Source organism: Mesoplodon densirostris, chromosome X, assembly GCF_025265405.1.
Source record: "Mesoplodon densirostris isolate mMesDen1 chromosome X, mMesDen1 primary haplotype, whole genome shotgun sequence".
NCBI lineage: Eukaryota > Metazoa > Chordata > Mammalia > Artiodactyla > Ziphiidae > Mesoplodon > Mesoplodon densirostris.
In genome coordinates this window covers 23,833,476-23,859,174 of record NC_082681.1, presented here as the reverse complement: position 1 = coordinate 23,859,174, position 25,699 = coordinate 23,833,476, and the positions used below count along the sequence as shown (strand labels likewise).

Genomic DNA, 25,699 nt, shown 5'->3' with positions numbered 1-25,699 from the left:
CTCCACCCAGCCTGACTCCTGGAACCCTCAGAAACCAAAGACCAGAGGACTCTCCATCCACCAGCTGGACACCTCCTCCCCATTGCCAGCCCCCACCCCCTGGCTGCTCCCGTCCCGGAAAGGCCTGGAGGAAGAGGCCAAGGAAACAGCCCTGCCCACTCTCCCTTGACCCTCCATCCACCCAGCACCGACATCTGAAGACCTCATGGCCCAGGCTCCCTGGGGATGCTACCCCTGGCTTGTCCTCCTCTGTGGTATGTGCATCCCCCGTCTCTCCCTCCCATGCTGGGAGGGCAGGTCCAGCTGGAGAGCAGTTCTGGCCTCTCCCCTGTGGGCTCAGAAAGGGTTGGAGTGAAGGCTGGGCCTAGGTTGTCTCTTTTTTTCCTGGTCCCTCTCTCTGTCTTGAGGAAGAGGAACCCCAGGGCCAGTCCTGGGGACCCTCAAGACTCACCTCAAGTCTGGTTTGGCCTGTTTCCATTCCCACCTGTTAAAGAAAAAATGATTCTGGCACTTGTTAAAAGAGTAAGGAAGGGCCTCCCTGGTGGCGCAGTGGTTGAGAGTCCGCCTGCCGATGCAGGGGATACGGGTTCGTGCCCCGATCTGGGAGGATCCCATATGCCGCGGAGCGGCTGGGCCCGTGAGCCATGGCCGCTGGGCCTGCGCGTCTGGAGCCTGTGCTCCGCAACGGGAGAGGCCACGACAGTGAGAGGCCCGCATACCCAAAAAGAAAAAAAAAAAAAAAAAAAAAAAAAGAGTAAGGAAGATTTTATTCAAGGCTATTGCAATAGGGGCGCTGCAGTAGGGGAGAAAGATCAGGCTCAACTCCGGATACAGCAAAGATGGCTGAGGACTTCTTGTCAATGAGCAGAGTGAGGGGGTCAGTGGATGGAAAATTGCCAAGAGGAGACATCAAGGGTGAGGAGATTCTTGCTAAACTGACTTAATACGATCCTTGCTGAAGGCAGGGTGATCAAATATCAAGGATGGGAGATGAGAAATTTTATCAGATATCAAGGTTGATGAGATACTAGCAGTGGGGAATTCTCTCTAAACTGACTTAGCAGGATTCTTGCTAAGACTGGGCGATGCAGGCCCAGTAAGGACAGGATGGACTTGGAAGTCAAGGCCTAGTGGAGAAGAGGGATTGGTGGAGTCTAGCTAAAGTTTGGTCTTTGTCACCCTATGGTGTCCTGTTTGTACTCTTTAGTCACAGCTAAGTGCCCAGCTCAGCATCCTCCACATCCACTCCACCCTGGCCCTAGGGAGGCCTCCTTCCCTTTGCTCTGTGGCAGCAGGACCCTACTCATTCATTCAGTACCCAGTTCCTGACACCTCCCCAGTGTCAGGCCCCGTGCCAGGGACCACAGAGTGGTTCGGCTGCAGAGCCTGCCCTTGGAAGCCACAGCCCTGACCTCAGAGAACAGCAATTGGGGTGTCTAGAGGGACATGGGTTGGCTGTGTCTTGCTTCTTATGTTGGTGTTTTAGCGCCACCATTTTGCCAGAGATCTGTTCCTACAGAAATGAGTGTTCATTTTCTTCAATCAACAGGGTGGGTCTCATCTCTCCCTTGAGTTTATGTGACCGGGAGAGACAGTGAGGCAGGGCATTCATGGTGTTGGAACCCAGCGGTACTCCTTCCATCTGTAGCTCAACCCACTCAGAAAGGAAAAGTAGAGTGTCTCCCCAGACTCAGACCCCCATTACCTCTGGGGAGATTCCCTCCCTAAAAGGTGGGGTGCTGGAGGGAAGGCCTATCAGAGACCCCTGGACTTTCAGGGTGTGAAGACCCAGAGCCTGCAGGACTTAGCCCAGTGCGTGGCACACAGCAGGGGCTTAGGAAATGTTTGCTCACTGAATACTGGACGACTCTTCTTGGGACACACCAAATTTGCGGCAGAGCCCCAACTGGAAACTAAGTCTCTATATATTCTGTCCCTTCTGGGGCACCACCCTTCCATGGTTGGCTTTTTTGTACTCAGATGGCCTGGGTTCAAATTCCTGCTCTGCCACGGACTCACTGTGGTAAAACTTGGGCGAGTAACTAAACGTACCTGGGCCTCAGCTTCCTCTTCTGTAGAAAGCAGACAATAATACCCGTCTCCCAGGGTTTTTGCAAGTATCAAAAGAGACACTATAGGTAAATGGCTGAGTTTGGTGTCTAGCACATAGTAGGAGCTCTTTAAATGCTAACCCAACTTTCCCCACCAGGGGACGATGTCAGCCTGGGATTGCCTGGCTTCTGTAGCCTGGAATGAGAGGCAGATATTTGGACCGTAAGAAATGGTAGAAGTGGGCCTTGAATTTAAGTAAACCCAATATATATATAATTAGATTTATAGAAGGGTAAAACGAAGGTGGGGTTATTATTTAGCGAGATGCTCTAGAGCATTTAAGAGAAAATCTGATTACAAAAATTTAATTTACACACAACTTTTCCAGTTCGGTAGATCCTGAAAAGACCCAATTAGATTGGAAGGAAAAAATTGATTTAATGAGCACTAAAACCCATCCAAAAGTGGCAATCACTTGTCGATGAAACAGGTTTCTTTGATTGTGACCCAGGGTGCCATCCAATTCAGCCTGATTTCCTATGAAATGTAATTATTTTTATCCTCAAGTAGAGTTGGACAGCATCTCCTGCTTCAAAGGATGGAGGCCCTGCGGGGACCAGGAGTGGGGTTGGGGGAACATGTTCCCGTGCTCTCTAGGACCTATCCAGTCTCCAAGTGACCCTGGACTTTTCTCTGGTTTCTAGCTTGTGCCTGGGGCCACCCAAAGTCACTGGACCTGAGAGAGGATGTGAGAAACTGTTCAATCAGCCCTCCGGTGAGGCCCTGCCTCCGCCCCGCCCCCGCCCCGCCCGGGCCCACAGCTCCCACCTTCCTCCCCATCCCCCATGGGCCCAGCTGCTAGCCTCACCCTCTACCAGCCTTCCTCCTGATTTCCGGACTCTGGGGCCACTGTTTCTGATTAACCTCCCTCGGGGCGGGCGGCGCATTCTCAGGTGTCTGACATCCGCCCCCATCCCTCCCTCCCAGCCATTCCCACGGCAGGTCATCTCCTTCCCTCTAAGCCTGAGCCCAGGCAGCCCCTGCGAGAGGGAGGGAGGAGGCCCCTAGCCAGCCTTTAGCCGAGGCTAGCTAGACAGAGGCCAGGAAGAGGATGGGAGGAAAGAAAACAACAATTCTAGAGGAAAGGGGAGGAGGGCGGAAGACAGAGGGCTAGAAGAGCCAGCGCAAGGTCAAGAGGGGGAGGCCTCGGGTGTGAAGACTGTGAGAAGGCCCAGCGTATTAGAGCTGGAAGGTCATCAGCTCCCTATGTGGAGACCAGAGGGATTCTTTCCACAACTAGATGCGAGTGTGAAAGAGCTTCTCCAGACAGGAGCAGGCCAGAAGGTGAGGGCTCATGGGCCTGCCAGCAGGTCACTAAAGTCTCAGGACAAATGGGATACATCCGCTTGCCTCATCCACTTTATGAGACCACTGGGGTGGGCAGGTAGGTGGGCAAACCACATTATTTTTATATTAAAATATACATGGATGTATCCTGGAGTAGAAGGCAAAACAAAACAAAGAGCCCACACTTTTTATTTTTAAGATAAAATAACCTTTAACAAAATGTCTGGCTTGGAGACGATCTTTCTGGACAATGTCCCAAACTGCTGGGGGCACTCATTCACTCTCCTCTGCCATTTGGGACCAGTGAGTGGAAACTTGAAACAAGTCCCCAACATAGGGCTGCCAGGTGAAACACAGGACGCCCAGTGACATCTGAATTTCAGATGATGAATAACGTGTTTAATATAAGTATGCCCCAAATAGTACTTGGGACGCACTTATACTAAAACATTATTCATTATTTACCTGAAATTCAAATGTGACTGGGTGAGCATCCTGTATTTTGATTTGCTAAAGTGGCAACTCTACCCCAAGGTATCCAAAGAGGGGCCATCCCCTGGCCTGGCCCAGTGCCAGGGCTCAGAACCCTGCAGTTCTTACCCACCCCCTACCCCATCCCAGACTCAGGTCCCATTACTGTCACAAAAAGTCTCTCTCCAAACTCTTAAACACCTCCATCTCCACTCAGCCCAGGCACCTTAATCTAGACTAATCCATAACATCAGCTTCTGCCCCATCCCTCTCCAGGCTGGCCCAGCCTACCCAACCCCAATCCCTGCCTAAGGAGAGGATGGGGGCCCCGGCGACATTTTCTCTAAGCAATGTGTGTCTGTGTGTGTGTGTGTCTTGGTGTCTTCCTGTCACCTGTCAGTACCTTCCAGTTACTGTGGTCAATACCACAGCACAGCTCACAGCCCTCCGCCAGCAGATGCACACCCGGAATATCTCTGCCTACATCGTCCCCGACACGGATGCCCACATGGTGAGAGATGGCTCCTCCCACCAACCCCCCACCCCCGCACTTGCCCCGAGCCAGGTCTGGCCTAAGAGAACAGGCCACAAACAGGACGCTGTTAAGAATTGGAAGATGGAAGACAGAAAAAGGATTTGACAGGCAAAGGGAAGGAAGTGGGGAGCTTGGACACGGGCCTTTTAGGGCAACTGAAAGAATGTATTCCTTTACATAGGAGAGAAGACATTGCCAAATCTCCTTGACCTCAGGCAATGAAACTATAAACAACTTCAGAAAGATTTTGATCAGTTCCTAGATGGTGGATCCAGAATGAATGTTTAGGATACCCCTGCCCTAGGAGGTTAGAATGTGGGCTGGGAACTGAATTAGAAGAACCCTGAGCTCCCTTCTGGCTCAGCCCTTCCCATCAGCTGATGGATGGAGCGCTGAAATGATCCAGCATCCAAGATTCCACAAGTTTGGGGTGTAGGCTGGGAGAGGGGAGCAGACAGGAAAGAAGATGGTCTGAGCCAGAACTGCTTTTCCCAAAGCAGCGCCCCTACCCACCCATCCCACCCTTTCCCACCCTGGATCCACCTCCACCCCATCCACCTTCCCAGCAACAGCCCAGTTGGAAGACAAGGCATTTTCAGTGTCAATACGATTACTTGAATTCATTTTCCCACCTGCCAAAAAGGGCTAAGAAGCTTGGGTAGGTAAGTGTCTGAACTTCTCTGAGCCTCAGTTTCCTCTTCTGCGAAATGGGAATAATGAGATCTGTCTCCAAGGATTATGAGAACCCAAACACAATAATGTGTAAAGCTCTCTGCACAACTTATTTATGATGTACCCATTGGGCTTGTAGGACTGGTTGAAACTGACTAGACAGAAAGAACCGGGATGTGGTTGGGGGCCTTCCATGTGGGGTGTGACTCCATGAAGAAGGCTAATAACGGTGTTGTTGATTTCCTAGAGCGAGTACATCGGCGACTATGACAAGAGGCGTGCGTGGATTACAGGCTTTACAGGGTCTGCAGGTGACAGCCATTACCCGGCCCTCATTGTTTCTGGTGGGAGACCCAGAGTGGTCAGAGAGGCCCTGGTGTGGCTAGTTCTCAGCAGCCAGGAGCCCAGGAGCGAGTGTCCAGAGGCCCCTGCTCCTCTCTCTGCCTCCCCCTTCACCACTCCAAAAGGGGTCACCAGGGCACACATCTCATAGCCCAGCAGCCACGCTTCTGCGTGAGGCAGATGGCCCTCCTGACTTCTTTCCTGTGCTCGCTGCCTCAGCCACAGTCTGGCCCACCCAGCACTCCCTGGGCTCCATTTCTGGGACAGTTGCTACCTCGATATCTAGCCACTAGGAGCCCACTGATTCCCTTCACACAATGGCTCGTTTGGGGACAAAGTTTTACTTTGCTGGTCCTTTTATGAATAACATCACCTCACGTGGCCAAATGAGACACAAACACAGAGGCCATTTATGGGGTCCCAGTTTTGGAATCGGCCTCCCACCTTGATCCTGGCCCCTTGAATGAAACCTAAGCTTCCCTTGCTGATCCTTAAACATCCCTACCCTGGGCTTCAAGCTGCCTGGCTTGCCCATCACGGGCCCTTCTTCTCTTTGCAGAAGTCACTGGGTTTGGCCTCTCTGCCTGTCCTCAGCTAAGCCCCTGGCTTAGTGTTCCCATCAGCCACCGCATCTTCATACTGACTGCCACACCATCTTTGCTGAGAGCACCTACATGTAGCATCGACTTTTGGGGATGGCCAAAAGCAGACCCCACTTGTCCTGCTAAATGCCCCCTTAGGAAAGGGCCTCAAGGCAAAGCAGAGATGCCCAACTCAGGACACACTTCCAGCTACCTTCCGCCCAACACTCCCTTTAACGTCTCCTGCCTCACTCCCTTCCAAGGGAGGAGAGCAACTCTTTCCAGAGACCCCCGTGACCATGTCAGAGCCAGCACCGCATTGCTGAAGGGCTAACTAAAGCCACGCTCTACACCTCCACCCTCCCCTCCAAGTTTCTCTGTTCTGCCCCAGGAATCGCCGTGGTGACCATGGGGAAAGCCGCCCTCTGGACCGACAGCCGCTACTGGACCCAGGCTGAGCGACAGATGGACTGCAACTGGGAGCTCCATAAGGAAGGTAAGAGGGCGGCACGGATTTGTTCCCCAAGCCCTGGAACCCAGACTGGGTTTGGGAAGGTACAGGTGACGGGGGTGCATGGAAGGCCATGCTGGGCCCCTGTGGGAAGCTCAAGAAATTTGAAGCCGTCCCTAATCTTTGAGGCGGATATCACGGAGGACAGACGTGGAAGGACTGTCACAGACAGAAGCCTGGCTGGAGGGCCTGGGGTAACCTCAGTGTCCCTTCTTGTCTTTCTCGCAGTTGGCACCACTCCTGTTGTCACCTGGCTCCTCACCGAGATTCCTGTTGGAGGGCGTGTGGGCTTCGACCCCTTCCTCTTCTCCATCAGTATGTTCTTCCCTCAGTCCCTGCGTTTGTCCTCACCGACAAGGGAGATTCAGGCCCTCAGGATGTAAAGAAACACATCTTGGTAGAAGCAGGTGCAGAGTGACTCTAAAGATAGAGTGTTTGAACTTGTAGTTGCAGAATATTTTGCAACAAGGGTGTATTCCTGGATTGTGTAATGAAAATATATTTAAAAGAATAAACATAGATTTTTTTTTTAAGTCAGGAGTGCAGAGACCCAACCTAGAAGACTCAGGGAATCGTTAAGACCTAGCCAGTGGGTAGACCGGGATGTTCTTAAACCTAGAACCATTCTCTGTGCCCTGGAACTCTAACAATCAAGGCACTAGAATCACTTGGTAACCCTCTTCTGGAAGGCAGCTTGGAAGGGTCAAAGGAGTTGAGAGGGTTTCTGAGTAAAGAAGCAGAGTCCCTGGGACTTCCCTGGTGGTCCAGTGGTTGAGACTCTGTGCTCCCACTGCAGGGGGTGTGGCTTTGATCCCTGGTCAGGGAACTAAGATCCCTCATGGCTCACATGGCGTGGCCAAACAACTTTTTTACAAAAAGAAGCACAGTCCCCTCCCCTCCCATCCAGGAGCACAGCTCCCTGAGCTCCAGTGCCCCCACCAGCTGGCCAGCCTGCCCCCAAGGTGCCGTCCTCGTGAATATGCACTGAAAGGCTCCCACTTCAGATCCGGCTTCTTTGCCAGCCTTTCCAGTGGCCTGAACCTCACCATTCCTTTGGGCTGTGGCATTGAAGTTCAGTCAAACAGACAGGACCGAAAAGAGGGCCCCGCAGCCCTTGGCACTTAAAAGGGCGAGCTTAGCTAATTGACCGTGGGCAACACTGGGGCGGGCTCAGGGCTAGCTGAAGGAGAAAGGCGAGAGGGCACAGCCCAGGCTGCTTGAGCGGGACAGGAGGCAGAGGGGACAAGAACGAGCTTTGCCTGCGTCACAATTTTCCCGGAGGCATACACAGGCAAGGGACAAGTGACTCCTTCCTGCCTCTGCAGATTCCTGGGAGAGTTATAACGTGGCCCTCCGAGACTCTGACAGAGAGCTGGTGTCCATCACCGTCAACCTTGTGGACCTGCTGTGGGGGTCAGAGAGGCCTCCGGTGCCAAGTGAGCCCATCTATGCCCTGCAGGAGGCATTCACAGGTGATTCCTACGCCCGTTCTCTTTCCCACCTTGGAGCAACACAGGCCCCCGCTGCTGCTCCTTTGGCTGAAAAATTCATCCTAAGAGGCCCCAAAGCAATGGTTCCATGTGCACCTGAATAGATTGGGATGCTTTTTTAAAATGCAGGTTTCTAGGCCCCATCCCCTCAGAGAGTCTGAATCAGAAGTTACTCGAAGCATATTTAGAAAATGCTGGAATAAAGAGTGTCAGGATTTGAAGCAAGAGGGAACAGGAAGGGGGGAAACAAGGGAGTCAGAGAAAGATGAAAAAGAACCTACCCCTTTGAAGAGAGAGAAAAAAACATGATATGAGCTGCTTGTCTGGTAGTGAAGACTGGTTTGTATTGAATCATTCAGACCTTGACTTCTGGTCCTCCAGTGATGAGGAATTTAGATGTAAGATGGCTGGGGTCAGATGGGCTGGCATGGACAAAGGAAGCAAAAACTAAGCTCAAGCTCAGACTGTGGCACAGATTAGGGTTCAAGTGTTGGCCGGACCACAAAAGAAAATTAACTGACCCTCAAAATTCTAACATCGATAATCTTGACCCCGTTGACACCATCTAAATATGTCATAAAAGAACAGTATGCTCTGTAATTCTTGTAAGTAGTAACTAAACTGACTGGACCCAGGCTACTGAGTATAAATCAATGTCTTGGCCACCACCAGCCCCTACCTTCCTAGGAATTCTAAACAAGCCCATAGACTTGGATTCCTAGAAACATTGGGCAATCTGAGAGGTCCCTTTCCACACACAGGTCTATGCACACTTCTTATTTGGAAAGAAATCCCCAAAACAGGAGAGAAATTTCAAAATAGTGAGTCTGATGAAACAAGTCAAAATTGTGTCCAATTTTCTTTATCCATTCTGATGACACTTGCAGAAACTTTCTGCATCTTGACGCAGTTTTTAAAGAAACTTGCTATCCAAGACAGTTCCATCATAAATAAAACTCATCCCATTCAGATAAAGAAGGGTGCAGTTATGTCAGGAAGAGGAGTGGATAAAGGGGAAAACCTTCCAGGGACTGGGAGAGAATTCACATGGGTTTTATCACTTCCCACAAGTGAGAGGAAGCCAAGCCATCACAGGCTGCTAGTCTTCAAGGAAAAGCCATCCAGAGCCAGAACTGGGCCTGGAAGCCCAAGAACAGAGTCTCTAAGTTCACAGAGACAAGAGAGACTTTCTCTCCAGCCACTCACAGGTTTTAAAGGGGGCAAAGAGCAAAGGGAAGAACATGAAAAGTTCAAAGATACCTGTGTGTATCAAACAATTTAAATTGGCTTTCATTTGTTGTCTCAAAAATGTATCACATCCATGAACCTTGAAAACATAATTCTAAGTGAAAGAAGTCAGTGAAGGCCCCATATTGTAGAATTCCATTTGTGTGAAACATCCAGCGTAGGCAAATCCATGGAGACAGAAAGCAGATTAGTGGTGGCCGGGGGCCGGGGGCTGGGGGGAGAGGCAAATGGGGAGAGACTGCCTAATTGCTACAGGGTTTCCTTTTGGGATGATGGAAATGTTTCTGGAATTAGATAGTGGTGGTAGTTGCACAATTTTGTGAATGCTCTTTTTTTAAAAAAATTTTATTTATTTTATTTTTGGCTGTGTTGTGTCTTCGTTGCTGCACGCGAGCTTTTCTCTGGATGCGGCGAGCAAAGGCTACTCTTTTTTTTTTTTTTTTTTTTTTTTTGCGGTACACGGGCCTCTCACTGTTGTGGCCTCTCCTGTTGTGGAGCAAAGGCTCCGGATGCGCAGGCTCAGCAGCCATGGCTCAGGGGCCCAGCCGCTCTGCGGCATGTGGGATCTTCCCGGACCGGGGCATGAACCTGTGTCCCCTGCATCGGCAGGCAGACTCTCAACCACCGCTCCACCAGAGAAGCCCAGGGGCTATTCTTCATTGTGGTGCACAGGCTTCTCATTGTGGTGGCTTCTCTTGTTGCAGAGCACGGGTTCTAGCCACACTGGCTTCAGTAATTGTGGCACGCAGGCTCAGTAGTTGTGGCGCACGGGCTTAGTTGCTCCGCAGCATGTGGGATCTTCCCAGACCAGGGCTCGAACCCGTGTCTCCTGCATTGGCGGGCGGATTCTTAACCACTGCGCCACCAGGGAAGCTCTGTGAATGTTCTTAAAGGCACTGAATTGTGCACTTTAAAATGGTTAAAATGATAACACTTTACGGTATGTGTATTTTACCACAATACAATAAAATAAACCTAGAAGAAGTATCGCACCAAAAGCTTTGGTTCTTGATGAACAGTTTTACCTGTTTGCATACAGATTTTTTAAATTGAATTATGTTGTTTATGCTAATCTCTCAGCCCAACTAGGACCCTTAATGCTAATGATCTTCTGCCAGCAAATTCCTATCCCTGCCTAGGGGCAGACTCTTTAGAGGGATTACAGGGAGCAGGAAAAAAAGATGAAAACCAAAGTCCTAGAACCAGGATACAAGCATCCCAGAAACGACAGCTCTGTGACACAGAGTTTAAGGACAAGGTTGGAGACTAACAAGGTTAGCAAGATAGTCCAATGTCTATACTGATTAAGAGTGTGAACCATGTAGTCAAACAGACCTGTGTTCAAGTCTCAGTTCCGCCCCTTGCCAGCTGTGAAAACCATAGATAAGTCACTTTACCTCTCTGAAGGCTCAATTTCCTTATCTGTAAAATGGGCCAAGTAAGGATTAAAACAATGTACACAAAGTGCTTAGCCCAGACCCAAGTGGCTTTAGTAAGTGCTGGGGTTACTGTGAGGAAGAGGATTAAACATGGCCCAGCCCTATCCCTTTGCCCTTCAACTAGGGCTGCTCCCCTGATCTCTGTTTTGCATGCTTATTTATTAATCAGAAAGTTATACCAGATTTTCTATACACCAAGACACAGTTCCACATACATTACAAATATTATTAATTTGGACCTCATAACAACTCTATTGAGGTAGACACTATTATTATAATCCATCCCCATTTTACAGATGTGCAAGATAGGACACAGAGGGGTTAATTTTCACAAGGTCACCCAGCAAGTAATGACAGAGGTAGGATTTACACCCAGACAGCCTGGGTCAAGAGCCCATGTCCTTAATGATTACACAAGCAAGAGTTTGGTTAAAGAAAGGGTTCTACTGCTTCTAAAGGAATGGAAAACTATTGCCCTAAGGGAGCCCTCTCAGGAACGCAGTGCCAAAGAGAAGGTAGATCACTTCTGCTTTCTTTTGGCTCTTTTGCTTCTAGGAAGCAGCTGGCAGGAGAAAGTATCTGGCATCCGCAGCCAGATGCAGAAGCATCGTGAGGCCCCGACTGCCGTGCTTCTGTCTGCACTTGATGAGACGGCCTGTGAGTATAGATTTGTGGATGCAGGGGGGTGCCTGCGTTCCCCCCAACCCCCAAGCCTCCTGGGCTCTGCAGCACAGGACTCCTCCCCCAACGACCACTGACCCATGGGTTCTGAGAGCTCCGTGGTCATGGCCTGCGGGAACTAAGGTGAGGGCAGGAACTCACGTCTGCTCACTAAGGAAACCAGGAAGCCCCTTGCAATCTGGGGCCAGCCCCCGGGCCATCAGAGGACCAGGAAACCACAGAAGCAAAGGCTTCTGTCTCATGAAGGGGAGGAGGCCCAGCAAACACCTCCCAACCTCCTGGCCCCAAGCCCAGGGCACTCAGCTTCCCGGCTTTAGCACCCCGTGCAGCCCTATTCTATCCCATCGTGGCTCAGCGCTTCTTACCTGACCCCAGCTCTGGGCTTCAGGTATTCTGGGAACCCACTGACACCGTGTGCAGACTACTGGCTGGGTATCTGCCTTTCTCTGGGAGAAAGTGCCCCTAGCGCTCATTAGTGCTTCAGAGACCCTGCCCCACTCCGGAAAGACTGAGAAACATTCAGGGGCAGAGGATGCGGGCGTGCGGCTGGGGATCCTTGGAGGCCAAAGCCAACAGTAGGGCAAAGGTGTCACGTGTACTTGCGTCAGGCAGGTCAGCCTCAAATAGTCCCCATCAATTCTCTTCCCCAGGGCTCTTCAACCTTCGCAGCAGTGACATCCCTTATAACCCCTTCTTCTATTCCTACACGCTGCTCACTGACTCCTCCATCAGGTAGGGCTTGTCCTTGGCTTGCGGTCACGGACGTCCTCTAATTCCTCACTGCCCCAACATGCAGCCTTCTGAGAAGCGGGGTGCCTGCCCCAGTAGGACCCTTGAGGAAGCCTCCGATCAGCTTTTCCTGACCCCCTTGACCTCTATTCCCACGTACTCCAAACCTGGTCTGCTCAGCTGCCTGGCGCAGGCCTCCTCTGACCTCCAGGAACAAAGGGCCGCTGGTCTTTTGCACCTTCCTTAGATTCTCTCTGGACCCTCCTGGTGTTCCCTGTCCACCTAGGTTATTTGCGAACAAGAGTCGCTTTAGCTCCGAGACCCTGCAGTACCTGAACTCTAGCTGCACGCGTTCCATGTGTGTGCAACTCGAAGATTACGGCCAAGTCCGTGACAGCGTCCGGGCTTACACCTCAGGAGTCGTGAAGATCTGGATCGGGACCAGCTACACCTCGTATGGGCTCTATGAAGTGATACCCAAGGTGGGTTTGCCAGGCACCATCCTCCCTACCCTCCAACAGCCCTGATAAGTCTCAACCTAACAGGGGGGGTGGGGGGGGACAGCCCCTGGGCCATTCTGGCAGTTGGTCAGTCAGCAGTGGTGCACTGAGTCCCCTTTCTAGGGGACTTTCTTTCTAGGGTTCCCCAGGAAGAGACAGAACATCTGTCCACAGAGAGCTCAGAGATTGTCAGGGAGGCTGGGGGAGTGCAGGCTGGTAGAGCAGAGGCTTTGAGGTCACCAAACCTGAGACTGAGAACTGGCTGTGCCATGACCCTGGACAAGTGACTTAGTCAATCCGGCCTCCTTTTCCTCACCTGTAAAATGGCACTAAGGGTCACAACCTCAAAAGAGTCACTCTGAGGAGATTTAAAGGAGACAGTGCATGTAAAGCCCGGTGCCTAACGCATGACAGGCGCTCAGTAAGTGGTAGCTGTCATGATATGAGATGTGCAGGAAACACTGTCAGAACAGCCCGTGGCTGGCAGGGGCCAGGCTCGGATCCAACCCAGAGTGCTGCTGGGATCCAGGACCAGGGAGGGAGGAGGAAGGGAGGGAGGGAGGGAGAGAGGGAAGGTTAGGCTGGAAGGGAAGACTGGGAAAGCCCTGCGTAGTCAGAAAGCACACGTGGGAAGGGCATTGCCACTCCAGGAGACGTCAAGTCTCATCGGAGCTGGAATTTCCTGCCAATCCTTTTCAAGCACCACCACCGTGCCCTAGAGAGGGCTCCCAGACCGCTTCCTCTTTGCCCCTCACAGGAGAAACTCATAGCAGACACGTACTCCCCAGTGATGGTAACCAAGGCGGTGAAAAACAGCAAGGAGCAGACCCTCCTCAGGGCCAGCCATGTAAGTCCATGGGCAGGCAGACACACGCGCCTCTGGGGAGCTCCGGGTCTGATGGGTTAGAAAGGAGACCCTGCCGGAGGAGCCTGAAGAAGGCCCTCAGTGAAACAGAGACGTGGACACCAAACTCCTGGGCACCCACTTGTGCTCCACCCTGTTGTTCCCAGGGTGGTTCAGTGGTTTAGAGCCTGGGCCCAGGAGCTATGGTATCTGAGTTCAAATCCTAGTTCCTCTACCCACCACCTAGCTGGGTGACCTTAGGTAAGTCACTTCACCTCTCTGGGCCTCAGTTACCTCCTCTGTAAAATGAGGATCATAACTGTAACCCATAGCAGAGGGTTGTTGTGACGATTAAAGATATATATCTACATTGTATGGTATAAATAATATATAATAAATAATGTATGTTTAAATATATTCATTGTAGTACATAATTAATATAAATATATATAGTGTACATATATGCATTTATATATCTAATATGTACCTATAAATATATAATAATTACATAAATATATGATACTTATATAATGACTATATAGTTCTATATGTATAAGTATAATTATGTAATTATATATTTTTAATATATTGCTTTGAGCACTGCCTGGCACATTCCAAGTCTTAAATAAGTGTTAGTTATAATAATTCCTTCACCCCAGGGAGAGGATGGCTTGCCCCTTTGGATATTCCTGTTAAAATTAGGATACACTGCCTCATTTTTGAAAACTTTTCTTGTGGAAAATTTTAAGCATATACAAAAGTAGAGGAGGGCTTCCTTGGTGGCACAGTGGTTGAGATTCCGCCTGCCAATGCAGGGGACATGGGTTCGTGCCCCGGTCCGGGAAGATCCCACATGCCACGGAGCGGCTGGGCCCGTGAGCCATGGCCGCTGGGCCTGCACGTCCGGAGCCTGTGCTCCGCAACGGGAGAGGCCACAACAGTGAGAGGCCCGCGTACCGCAAAAAAAAAAAAAAAAAAAATGTAGAGGAAATAGCATAATGATCCCCATCACCATCACCCAGCTTCAATAATCATCAGCTCAAGGCCAATCTCATTTCCTCTACAACCCTACATTCATTATCTTCACTCCCCATCCTCGGCTGCTGGATGATTTTAAAGCAAAGCCCATCTATCATATCGTTTCTCCTATCAACATTTCAGTATCTCTGACAAGAACTCTTTTCAAAACATGACCACACTCTGATCATATATATAAACATTAATAAGAATCCCTTAATATCATCGAATAGCCAGTAAGACCCTCATGTTTTTAAAGCTCATCTCCCAGAGCAGTCCCCCCATCTCCTTCATCCCTGAGCCCCGGATGAGACCATTCCTCAGCCCGCCTGTCTGCCTGCCCTGCTCTAGGTGCGGGACGCTGTGGCTGTGATCCGATACTTGGTCTGGCTGGAGAAGAACGTGCCCAAAGGCACCGTGGATGAGTTCTCAGGGGCAGAGCTGCTGGAGAAGTTCCGAGGGTGAAGGACCACAGCCATCCTTTTCGGCTGACTGTCTTAGCGTGGGGGTGGGGGAAGGGAGGGGGGGGATTGGTCTCCTTATGGGGGAAGGAAGACCCTTCTTGTATCTGAGGGCCCCTCTGGAACAAGGAGTGACAAGTTCTTGGGTGGTCGTGGTCGGGAAGCTGGGCAGAGGTGTTGGATGACATTCCCCAGCTCTGTGGAAAGTGGGACAACGTGAAGGGCCACAACCCACCAGCGCCCCCTAGTGTCTGCTTCAGGCCAGCTCAGGCCAGGTAGGACCTTGGACCACTTGAGAATATCAGGTTGGGGAGGGAGGTTCCCTGAGGGCACACTTAGCCCAGGATGCTGCTCCGGAGTTGAGGGAGTTATCAGATACAGGGAGCTAGGTTTCTTCACTCTTGCTTTACTAGGAACTCACTTTGGGACACAGGCCTTGGTTTCCCCATCTATAAAATGGAGGTAGAGGAGGAAAAATTGGCCTCTACAATCTCTGCTTCTCTGACCGTGAGTGGTCTATGAGTGACAGGTCAGAGCTTGGGAAGTGACAGGAGGTGGGACTGGGAAGGCCAAATGGAGCCTGGCTGAGGTAGAGGCAGCCGTCACCTTCACTTGCCCTTGTTGGATACCCTGGGCCCAGCCTAGTCCCTGAGCCCATTCATTGATCATTCCTGTCTTGTCCTTTCCAGAGAAGAAGAGTTCTTCTCCGGATCCAGTTTTGAAACCATCTCTGCTAGTGGCCTGAATGCTGCCCTGGCCCACTACAGGTACTTCAGAAGAAAGACTTTTCTGGGGCTCTGTGGAGGACCTGAGTCCACATTTAAGCTCTGAGGCCTTTAGCATTGTGGAGGCTGGAGGTGGGGAATGGAGCCCAGTCGGGCGTTGGGAGTCTCCTTTGAATTAAAAGACTTGATAATTTCCCTGCTCGAGAGGTTGGGACTTTGTGAGCACTCTGGGCAGAAGGATCTGGAAGGGAGATGGTGGGGCTGCAGCTGGATGTTTTTCCTTGGCTTCCTGTGAGTTATTTAATCCTTAAAGCTCACAAGCACATGGGGAGAAGGGCCCATTCACTCTGCCTGAACCAACCAAGGTGGGCCCAAGATGTAGGCTGGCCAGATGTTTGGCTCCGTACAAAACAAACACCTGCAGGCCTGCCTGATGCAACTTGGGGGTGGGGGGTCGAGCCAACCAGAGGCCTCAGCCTGGCAAGGACAAAGCAGGGAGAGGGCAGACACCCTCCAGTGGCTGGCCTGACCCATCCCAGAATTCCCTCCTCCAGCGTCCCCAAGCCTTCAGCTGCCTTAGCCCAGCCCCTTCTCCCTACTAGAGAGTAACAGGGTAGGAACTCCTCAGCCCTACCAACTCCTGCTCTCCAGCTCCACCCTCGGGTACCCTCCCTTCCTGTGCCCTGGCTTCTTGGGGCCCTCTGCTCCCAGAGGTGGCAAGAAGTTAGAGAAAGCCTTAGACTCAGCATCTGGGTTCAGGCCCAGCTCCCTCACGGCTTTCCCTCAGGGCCTTCTGTGAGCCCTTTCTCTGCAGACCTGTTTCTCCTGATGTAAAAAAAGATAGCTCAGCTGGGTGCTCATTAAAGTTCTCCCATCTCCCACCTTCGGGGCTCTTTCCTTTCTCCCCTCCCTGGGGACCAGGGCCTTGCTCGGGGAGGTGCAGGATGAACAGATGTGTGCTGAGGACATTAGCAGCAGAAGCTCAGTAGTCTCCCAGGGCCCTTTGGGGGATGATGGCTTCCCCAAAGGAGTTAGCTAGAAGGCCGGCTCCCAGGGGGGAGGAGATTCCTCTGCTTTCACTCAGGACCCCCACCTCACCCAGCTCAGGGTTAGGCTGCTCCCTTCTCAGCATCTCTCCCCTTCCCAGCCCCACCAAGGAGCTGCACCGCAAGCTGTCCTCAGATGAGATGTACCTGGTGGATTCCGGGGGACAATACTGGTATGTACTCCCCACCCAGCCCTGGCCCGGCTATCTCAGCTCAGCCAAGAGCCAGCCAAAGCTTTCCCTTCCTGGGCGTGTATCCTTCATCTGAGAAAGGAGAGGCCTGGACTGAATGTGCCTGAGTATCCTTCCCATTTTCACACGTGGGGGTCCCTGCCTGGTGGGCAACAGACAGAGGCCAAAACAGCGGGGATGCCCACAGGTGCTGCCCCGTGAGAATCAGGAAGACTCCCCTTGTGCAAGTAAAATGTTTTTTAAGCCCGAACGTTATTACACAGTCTGAACAGCCACGTTCAGCAACACCGCCTGGCTGCACAAACACAGCGCCCATATTCTCACCCACTCATGCACACCCTGGACATGTCCCGCACGCCACCAGCACGATGCATTGTCCTCACCACCTCTTCCCTCATTGTACAGTGAGGTGACCATGTCATGGGGAGCGGGGGCAGGATCAGGCCTTCAAGAGCAGTAAGCAGGTGAGTGAAGCAACCTCAAGGGACACCTGCAGCACAGTTGGGACAGGGCACACCCATCAGCACGGGGATGTGTCTGTGAGTAGACATGTGCGTGTTCTTCTGAGTGTGTGCACAAACACAGATAGGGTTATGCGGGGGGGGGGCACTGTCCCGTGCTCCAGGACCCCACAATCTGCATGTCCACTTGTGTGCACTCATTGAAATTAGTATATACCCATTCAGTGAATGGCATTTCTTTAGATGTGGTACCTTTGTGCAGTGCACAACCTGAACACCTGGACATTACAGCCATGCAGAATAGACTAAGCCCATTCATTCACATGGGAGCTGAGCTGAGGTGGGCTGGAAGATTTTCCCTTCTCATCTAGGAAGCAGGTGGGCTGCGGGAAACTTAGAGTGGGGGATACAAAGGGGTGTGCTGAACTGATGGAGGAGCAAGGAATAGTTTCCCATCCTCTATCCTGCGGTGAATGTGCTAATGATAAAGGCCCTACACTTAGCCTTAACGGGGCTCTAGGAGCCAGCCTGGCAGGCACTCAGCCTAGCAGCCTTCGCAGTCACTGGTGTGGCGCTGTGTATACTTGAGATGGCCAGTGTGCGAAGGGGAAGTGAATTCTTGGGGCGTTGCTGGATTGGGGCGTGCTTCAGCAGGGTGAGGCCGGGGAAATGGCCATCTCACTTCCTCTTCTCTCCTTCTGAAGAAGTCAGCCACGCCCTGTGACCTGCTCCCAAGGAGGAGTCCCTAGGGCCCTGGGATCATTCCTCACTGCCCCCACCCCCAGGGGTGGCCACAGCGGGCATCCTGAGGGAACGGCTGCAGATGGTGGTTGGGAGTCAGACTCTTTGGCTTCTGGCAGCTTCGGTTCACTGGGACTCTGAGCAAATCCCTGGGGCAGATCCATGTTTACAATGGAGAGAACTGTGCGGAGTCAGTGCTTGCACCAGACCTGGCCTCACTGAGGCTCAGGGAGGGAGATGGCTTCATGGCCTCAATTGCCTCACCTGTGAAATGGGGATAATGACGTCTGCTCTGCCTCCCTCCCTTCTATAAATGGCAAATAAGTATATGAATGTGTGAGAGTGTTATGATCTCTCTGGACCTCAGTTTCCCCATCTGTAAGAATGGGACCATCCCTTCCTACCTCCTAGGAAGCCTGGAGGAAGCCTTGCTTTTAGAGCCAGCCTGGCCCAAGGAAACCCATATTTACAAAACAACCAAAATGGCTGGTATGGGGGTAGAAGATGTATGTGGGGAACTGGGCCTCTCAGAAAACATAGTGATTTTGAATGTGATAGCTTTGTAGAGGCCCTGCATGCATAGATGCTGAGTTTGGGAATTGCATGATGGCAGCCATCCTCTTCCTTTCACCTCCCTCCCCATCCCCATCCCAGCCCTGCCACTCAAACCCTAGTGGAAAGCACTCGGGAAGCACGTGGCCGCGATCCCTACCCCGAGGTGTTCAGAAGAGTTGGACATGTTGATTGTCCTTCTCCACAGGGACGGGACAACAGACATCACCAGAACAGTCCACTGGGGCACCCCCTCTGCTTTCCAAAAGGTAGGCATTGGACCACATTTCCCTACCCACACTCACCCAACGGACACCCAAGCAACCACTCCGCCAAGAGCCATTTGATTGTACAGAGGCTGAAACTGAAGCCCAGGGAGGTTAAGTAGTTTGCCCAAGGTCACACAGCAAATTAGTACCAGAAAACCCAGTGCCCTCAACTACTTCCCCAGAGATATTTCAGGCCCCCAACAGGGTCTCAGTCCAAACTTATCATCGTCCCATTTCAGTAACTCAATGAACAAATATTTTTTTTAGTGCTGTCTGTGAACCTAGCACTGTGCTGAACAGAAAAGAGGAAGACAGGCATTCCATTCCAGGGGGAGAGAAGGGCACTAGCAAAGTCTCAGAGGTGGAAAGGAGCTTTAGGTTTGCAGGAAGCAGCGAGGGCTGGTCCACTTGGGGTCAAGGCAGGGACATGGTCTGTGCGCGTCTGGGGGCTTCTGGGGGGCTGGAGAGCAGGGGGCCACATCTGTGCATTCAGCAAGTGGACTGTGGCTCAGACATTGTGCCAGAGACAGAGAGAGGGAAAACAAACACTGGTCAGGCCTCAAGGAGCTCAGTTTAGCTGTTAGATCCAATGCCCCAGGCTATCATGCTCAAGATGACAAGCCTGTGTGTGTGTGTGTGTGTGTGTGTGTGTGTGTGTGTGTGTGTGTGGTGAAGGGGACTCACCCACGTCGCCACAGGGAGTGACCAGGAGAAGAGGCCACTGCCAGCCCACCTCCCTCCCTCTTACCACAAGGTAACAGCCCCGACAGAGTAAGGCCGACCTGCCAATTATCAGGCCTCAACCCAACCATAAGCCCTTAAGAAAACTAAAGGGTGATCATGATAATGGCAATGAAGGGTGCTGACCCCTATTTGAGCATTTAGTCTGTCGGGAGCACCCGACATGCACGAGTCTACCTAGTCCTCCCAACAACCTTATGAGCTGGTACTATGACCGTCCCATTACAGACCAGGAAACTGAGGCACAGAGTAGTTAAAATCACTTGCTCAAGGTCAGATTTGTGAGTGACCATGTCAGGATTCCAGCCCAGAGAGTTTGCCTCCCCAATCCCTACTGTTGTGGCCTCAGCTCACCCCCACCTACAAGCGTCCCTGTGGACCAGCCAAAGGGAACCGCATGGACCAAGCCCCAGCTTTGAGCAGGTCCCCCTCGGTCTCCTCCGGCCATCCTCCAAAACCTGGGTGAACACACATGAGCATGCCCTCCCCCAAACATCCCCCAACCCAGGCCTGGGCCCACACACCGCATTCCCTCGCCCTCTCCCCATCAGGAGGCGTATACCCGCGTGTTGATAGGAAACATTGATCTCTCCAGACTCGTCTTCCCAGCTGCTACATCAGGTGGGTTTTGCAAACCAGGCTGGACCCAGAACCTCAGGCCCTGATTTCACTGCACTCAGACCCTGGGAGGCTAGTGGGGCAGGGATTATATCATCATCCCATCCACTGTATAGATAAAATCCAACCGAGAGAGAGAAAGTGACTTGCCCAAGGTCACACAGAGGGTTAGTGGGAGAGCCAGGCCTCGAGCCCAGGCCTCCTGTCTCCTAGTCCAACTCAGGAGCTGGAGCCGGAGCTCAGAGGTGGGGGCGGTCAGTGTGGGCTGCAGCGGTCATGGGAGGATTCCTGGAGGAAGCGGGTGTCTTCACAGGTGGGGAGGTCCAGGTAGTGGGTATAACGTACAGTATACTGGAGATAGGGCATGGTTACCTGCCTCTCGGGGGGCCCTCTCCTCAGGCACCATCCTGGTGGTTGGTCTGAAAAAAGAGAGCAGGAAGGGGCAAAGCCAATAGTCTGGGGTCCAGCCAGCTGACCAGAGGTCATCTCTCTTCCAGGGCGAATGGTGGAGGCCTTTGCCCGCAGAGCCCTGTGGGATGTTGGCCTCAATTATGGTCATGGGACAGGCCACGGCATTGGCAACTTCCTGTGTGTGCACGAATGTAGGTATCTCCTCAGCACTCCCCTGGAGTTCCCCCTCTAATGAAAGAGGTGGAGCGTTTCACAGGTGTGGAAATGACCAGGACCCACAGAGGTGCAGTGACCCATGCAAGGTTTCCCAGCTGGTGGGGAGTTGGTGCTCCACAGGGTAAGTGAGAAATGCTGGCAACTGGCCACTCTGCTGGCATTTAGGATGGCCTCAGAGAGAGGATAGGCAGGTCAAGGCCCAGTGGCTGACTGGCATAGACCCCAGAGAAATAAAAGCCAGAGCCAATCTGGTCTGTACCAGTCGCAGGTAGACGGTGATGCGGTGGACACACGCTGCTAGGGATCCCAGTCACCTCCTCTTCCCCGGAACCTGCTAGTTTCCAAGCTGGTGAGTGCAGGAGAGCTGACACTGTCCCTGACTCTCCCTTTCCAGGGCCAGTGGGATTCCAGTCTGGCAACATTGCCATGGCCAAGGGCATGTTCACTTCCATCGGTATGGCTCTCGGGGCTCCTCCAGGACCGCAGTCTAGGGAACGCCAGCCTTCAAGGAGCACAACCCCACACAGGCCCGCCCCGGCTCCACCGCTGCACTCCCTCACCTCCCCACTCCCAGCCCCGAATGGGTTGTCCCACTCTAACCCCAAGCCCCTTCAGCCCACACCCTCATTTTGCCCATGGGAGTTGGCTTCCAGCTGTACATCCAAACTCCAGAGTCTCCATTCAAGTGCCGGGGTAACAGGACAGTGGCACACAGGGAGAGGGGAGTGCCTCCAGGACCCAAGTGGGCTCTTAAGTTTTCCCCGCTGGGTTACAAGGGAGGGTGGGGAATCTGAAGCCTGGCAGTGGCCTCCGAGTAGCCACGGAGCGTCTAACAGGTGCTGGGTCTGCCCAAGCCAACAGCCGGGGGCAGCCGGGCCCTCCAGCCATTCCTCAGTCAGCGTAGGAAACCTGGGCTTGGGTCCCCTCCCCTACTAATGTCACCAGCATCTCTTGTGTCTCCCAGAGCCTGGTTACTATCAGGATGGAGAATTTGGGATCCGTCTTGAAGATGTGGCCCTCGTGGTAGAAGCAAAGACCAAGGTAAAGTGCCACTGAGGTGGGCTGGAGGTGTGGACAGCGTGGCAGTGACTCTGGGCTGCATGGGGGGTAAGGAAGGTCAAAGGAGAATTTAAAGTAGGGTCATGAATTTCTTTATTCCTTAGTGCCAGAATAATTCCATAAATCAGTTTCTCAAACCTGTTTGCACATTAGAATATTAGAATCATCTGGAGATTTTTTTTAATGCTAATGCCCAGGTCCCACTCCAAACCAAATGAATCAGTATCCCTGCCCTAAATCACTGGTTCTCAATGGACATAATAATCACCAGGGGAGACTGTTAGGTATAAAGATTCTGTATAATAACAACCAACAAGATAAAATACCTAGATATAAACTTTAAAAGACTTACACGGAGAAAATCTCTACTGAGGGACATAAAAAAGATTTAAGTAAATGGCGGTCTCTGGAAATAAGCCTCAGTATTATGAAGATGTCATTTCTCCCTAAGTTACTCTATAAATTCAAGGCAACCTCAATTTCAACACTAGCTGGATGCTTTTGTAACTTCACAGAATGATAGTAGAGTTTATTTGTAAAAATAGACCTGCAAAGATAGCTAGATAGCTAGGAAGATTCTGGAAAAGACCAATAAGGGAAACTAGCCTTTGCAGATATTAGCCCACACTACGAAGCAGCCATCACTAAAACAGTAAGACACCAGAGATGGGAAAGATGGAACAGTGGAACAGAATAGTCCAGAAATAGACCCTCTAATTTCCATAAACAAGATGGGAATTTAGTTTACTATAAAGCTGGTGCTTCAAAACAGTAAAGAAGAGGAAGATTGTTTGATAAATGGGCAGGGGGGACAAATGGCTAATAATTTGGTGGGGGGAATTAAACTGAAGAACCTCACTGTTACACTAAAATAAAATTCCAAATGGATCGAGGTTTAAAGGTGAAACCATAAAAGATCTAGAAGGAAACCTATCTGAATTCATTTATAATCCCAGGGAGGAAAGGGGCCTTTCAACGTAAGACTCAGGAGTCATGAAGAAAAAGATTGATAACTCTGACTCAATTAAATAAAAAACATCTATATGGGAACAATACCATATACAAACTCAAAAGATGTATGACGAGTATAGCACGTATGTCAGAGAAAGGGGGAATGTCCTTTTTACCACAAGCTTTTAAAAATCTAGTAAGACAGAAATAAGGAAAACGGAAAAAAATGGGCAAAAGACGTAAAGAGACAATTCACTAAGATCAACACAAGTGGTCCATAAATGTGAAAAGATGCTCCACTTTATTCTTAAAGAAGTACAAATCAAAGTGACAATAGAATACCATTTGATTGACAATAGCGAAATACTTTGATGACACCCAGTGCTTGTGAGTTTGTGGGGGAAAGAACACTCTCATACATTGCTGGGGGAAGTACAAATTGGTACAACCTTTTGGGAGGGCAGTTTGATAATATCTATCAAAATACACATTGAAAATGCCTATACCTTTTTTTTTTTTTTTTTTTTTGCGGTACGCGGGCCTCTCACTGTCGTGGCCTCTCCCGTTGCGGAGCACAGGCTCCGGATGCGCAGGCTCAGCGGCCATGGCTCACGGGCCCAGCCGCTCTGTGGCACGTGGGGTCCTCCTGGACCGGGTCACAAACCCGTGTCCCCTGCTTCAGCAGGCAGACTCTCAACCACTGCGCCACCAGGGAAGCCCGAAAATGCCTATACCTTTTGTCTCAGCATTCCCACTGCCAGATATATTCCTTCTGGATATAGTCCCAAAACGTCACTTTGTATAAAGATGTTTATACGATGATGTTGATTGTAGCAGTGATGGTAATAGTTTTAAAAAATGGAAGCAGACTAAATATCCATCATTGATTAAATAAATTATCATCTGCGCACTATGGACCCTTAAAAAGAGTGAGGTAGACCTCCCTGTGCTAATATGGAGCACTCTCCTAGGTTTACTATGGAAGCGGGGCGGGGAGGTGCAGAAAAGCGGATAGTAGGATCCATTTTGCGTGAATTTTTAGAATATACACATATATATATACTATATGTGCCAAAAATGTTTTCAGGAAGGAAACCAGGCCGGGAGGAGACTTTCCATTTTTATTGAGTATCTTTTTGTACTTTGAATTTTCTAAGCACATACATGCAAGAGCTCTCTGGGAGATGGGAATTATGGGCTATTTCTTCTTCTTTATATTTATCTCCAAAGATACATCAGTGGATAGAAACATAGAGATATGGATAGAGAGAGAGCTGTAGACAGAGATGGAAATCAGACAGAAAGATATAAAAGCCTAATACTTACCTTAAAATTATTGAAATGTAGGTTCCCAGCTCTGCTCTAGAGATTCTCACTCCAGTGATCTGGGGTGTGGACCCCAGAATCTGTCTACATGTTTAACAGGCTCCCTTGGCGCTCTGGAGGCACACACTTTGAAAAACACAGGCCTAAGTCTAAACTTCAGGAATCATGAGGGAAGCACCAAAGGCGGGTGCCTAACTGGTAGACGCGGGGGTGGCCAAGGGCACTGTGGAGGGTTCAGGCTTGACAAGGTCAGTTCCCCATGCCCAGGGCTTCTGGGTGGAGTGTTCCCTCCAGCCCTTCAGCCGAGCTCCTCCCCCTCGCTCACTTTCTGCCTTCCTACCTTCCCTGTGCCCCGCCCCAGTACCCAGGGACCTACCTGACATTTGAAGTGGTGTCGTTGGTGCCCTATGACCGGAACCTCATCGATGTCAGCCTGCTGTCCCCCGAGCAGGTGAGCGAGCGGCCCTCGGCTCTGTTTACCCTTCAGCCCTCGAGTCACTAACTGCCTTCTCCCCAGCCCTGGGCCTCTCTCACCTCTGCCTCCCCTAAGCCAAGACCCTCCGCCCCTTCCCCTCCCTTGGGAGGGTCCACACTGATGGCACCTATAGGCACACACTGGGGTATCCCTCCCCTGCTCACCTGATGATGGCTGGGGACCTGTGGGGACCTGGGCCTAAGTGACACTGGATGGCACCAAGCTCCCACACCTTGACAGCTTGGCCTGGGGAGGCCCTTACCCCTCCTACCCTTTGCAGCTCCAGTACCTGAACCGCTACTACCAGACCATCCGCGAGAAGGTGGGCCCCGAGCTCCAGCGACGCCAGCTGCTGGAGGAGTTCTCCTGGCTGCAGCAGCACACGGAGCCCCTGGTCGCCAGGGCAGCGCCCACCGCCTCCTTGGCCCCTCTGATGACAGTCTCTGCTCTCACCATCCTCAGCTGGAGTGTCTAGCAGCTCGAGACTCCCCTCCTGACCCTCTCACTCAGCTCCCCTCACCCCCCAACCCGTGCCCCAAGAGCCCCTGCTGACCCATTGCTTGGAAACCACCGCCCTTAGCCTCCTTCTGCAGGGCCAAGCCCTAGGGGTGCAGGGCTTCTGGGTCACAGCTTCCCCGGCCCCCCAGCTCCCCGCCACACCTGGGCTTCGACATTTCACCCTCAGCTCCCCGCCCCCAAACCCCCAGCCCCAGGATACAGGAGCCAGCTAGTCCCTTTCCTCCCATGAGCCCGGTAGGCCTAGCCTGTAACCTGGCAGAGGCTATTGTCTGCTCCACCCCCAAAAGACCAATATAGGACACTGCCCTACCCCCCCAGGGGCTCCATGGGCCTGGGAGAGCCCCACCTTGTCAGCACCTGCTGGAGAGAGCCAGACCCACACTGGCTCCTGACCTGTTGGTCTCCCCGCATCCTTGAGGCCACCTCTGTCCACCCCCACTGTCCCTGGCCCTGCAGTGGCCTCCTGGCTGCAGCCCAC

General features: G+C 51.7%; 1 protein-coding gene across 1 annotated transcript; it reads left to right on the top strand.

The window, feature by feature from the left end:
* Positions 1-25,320, top strand: XPNPEP2 (X-prolyl aminopeptidase 2). The gene is made up of 21 exons (XM_060087242.1): positions 1-254; positions 2,757-2,827; positions 4,271-4,381; positions 5,325-5,388; positions 6,392-6,496; positions 6,740-6,826; positions 7,837-7,983; positions 11,244-11,345; positions 12,020-12,101; positions 12,385-12,580; positions 13,356-13,445; positions 14,811-14,920; positions 15,610-15,687; positions 16,793-16,864; positions 18,845-18,905; positions 20,198-20,267; positions 20,762-20,866; positions 21,286-21,345; positions 21,856-21,932; positions 24,589-24,678; positions 24,983-25,320. The coding sequence occupies exons 1-21, from the start codon at positions 206-208 to the stop codon at positions 25,175-25,177; spliced, it is 2,022 nt and encodes a 673-aa protein (XP_059943225.1). The 5' UTR covers positions 1-205; the 3' UTR covers positions 25,178-25,320.
* Positions 25,321-25,699: the final 379 nt, after the last annotated feature.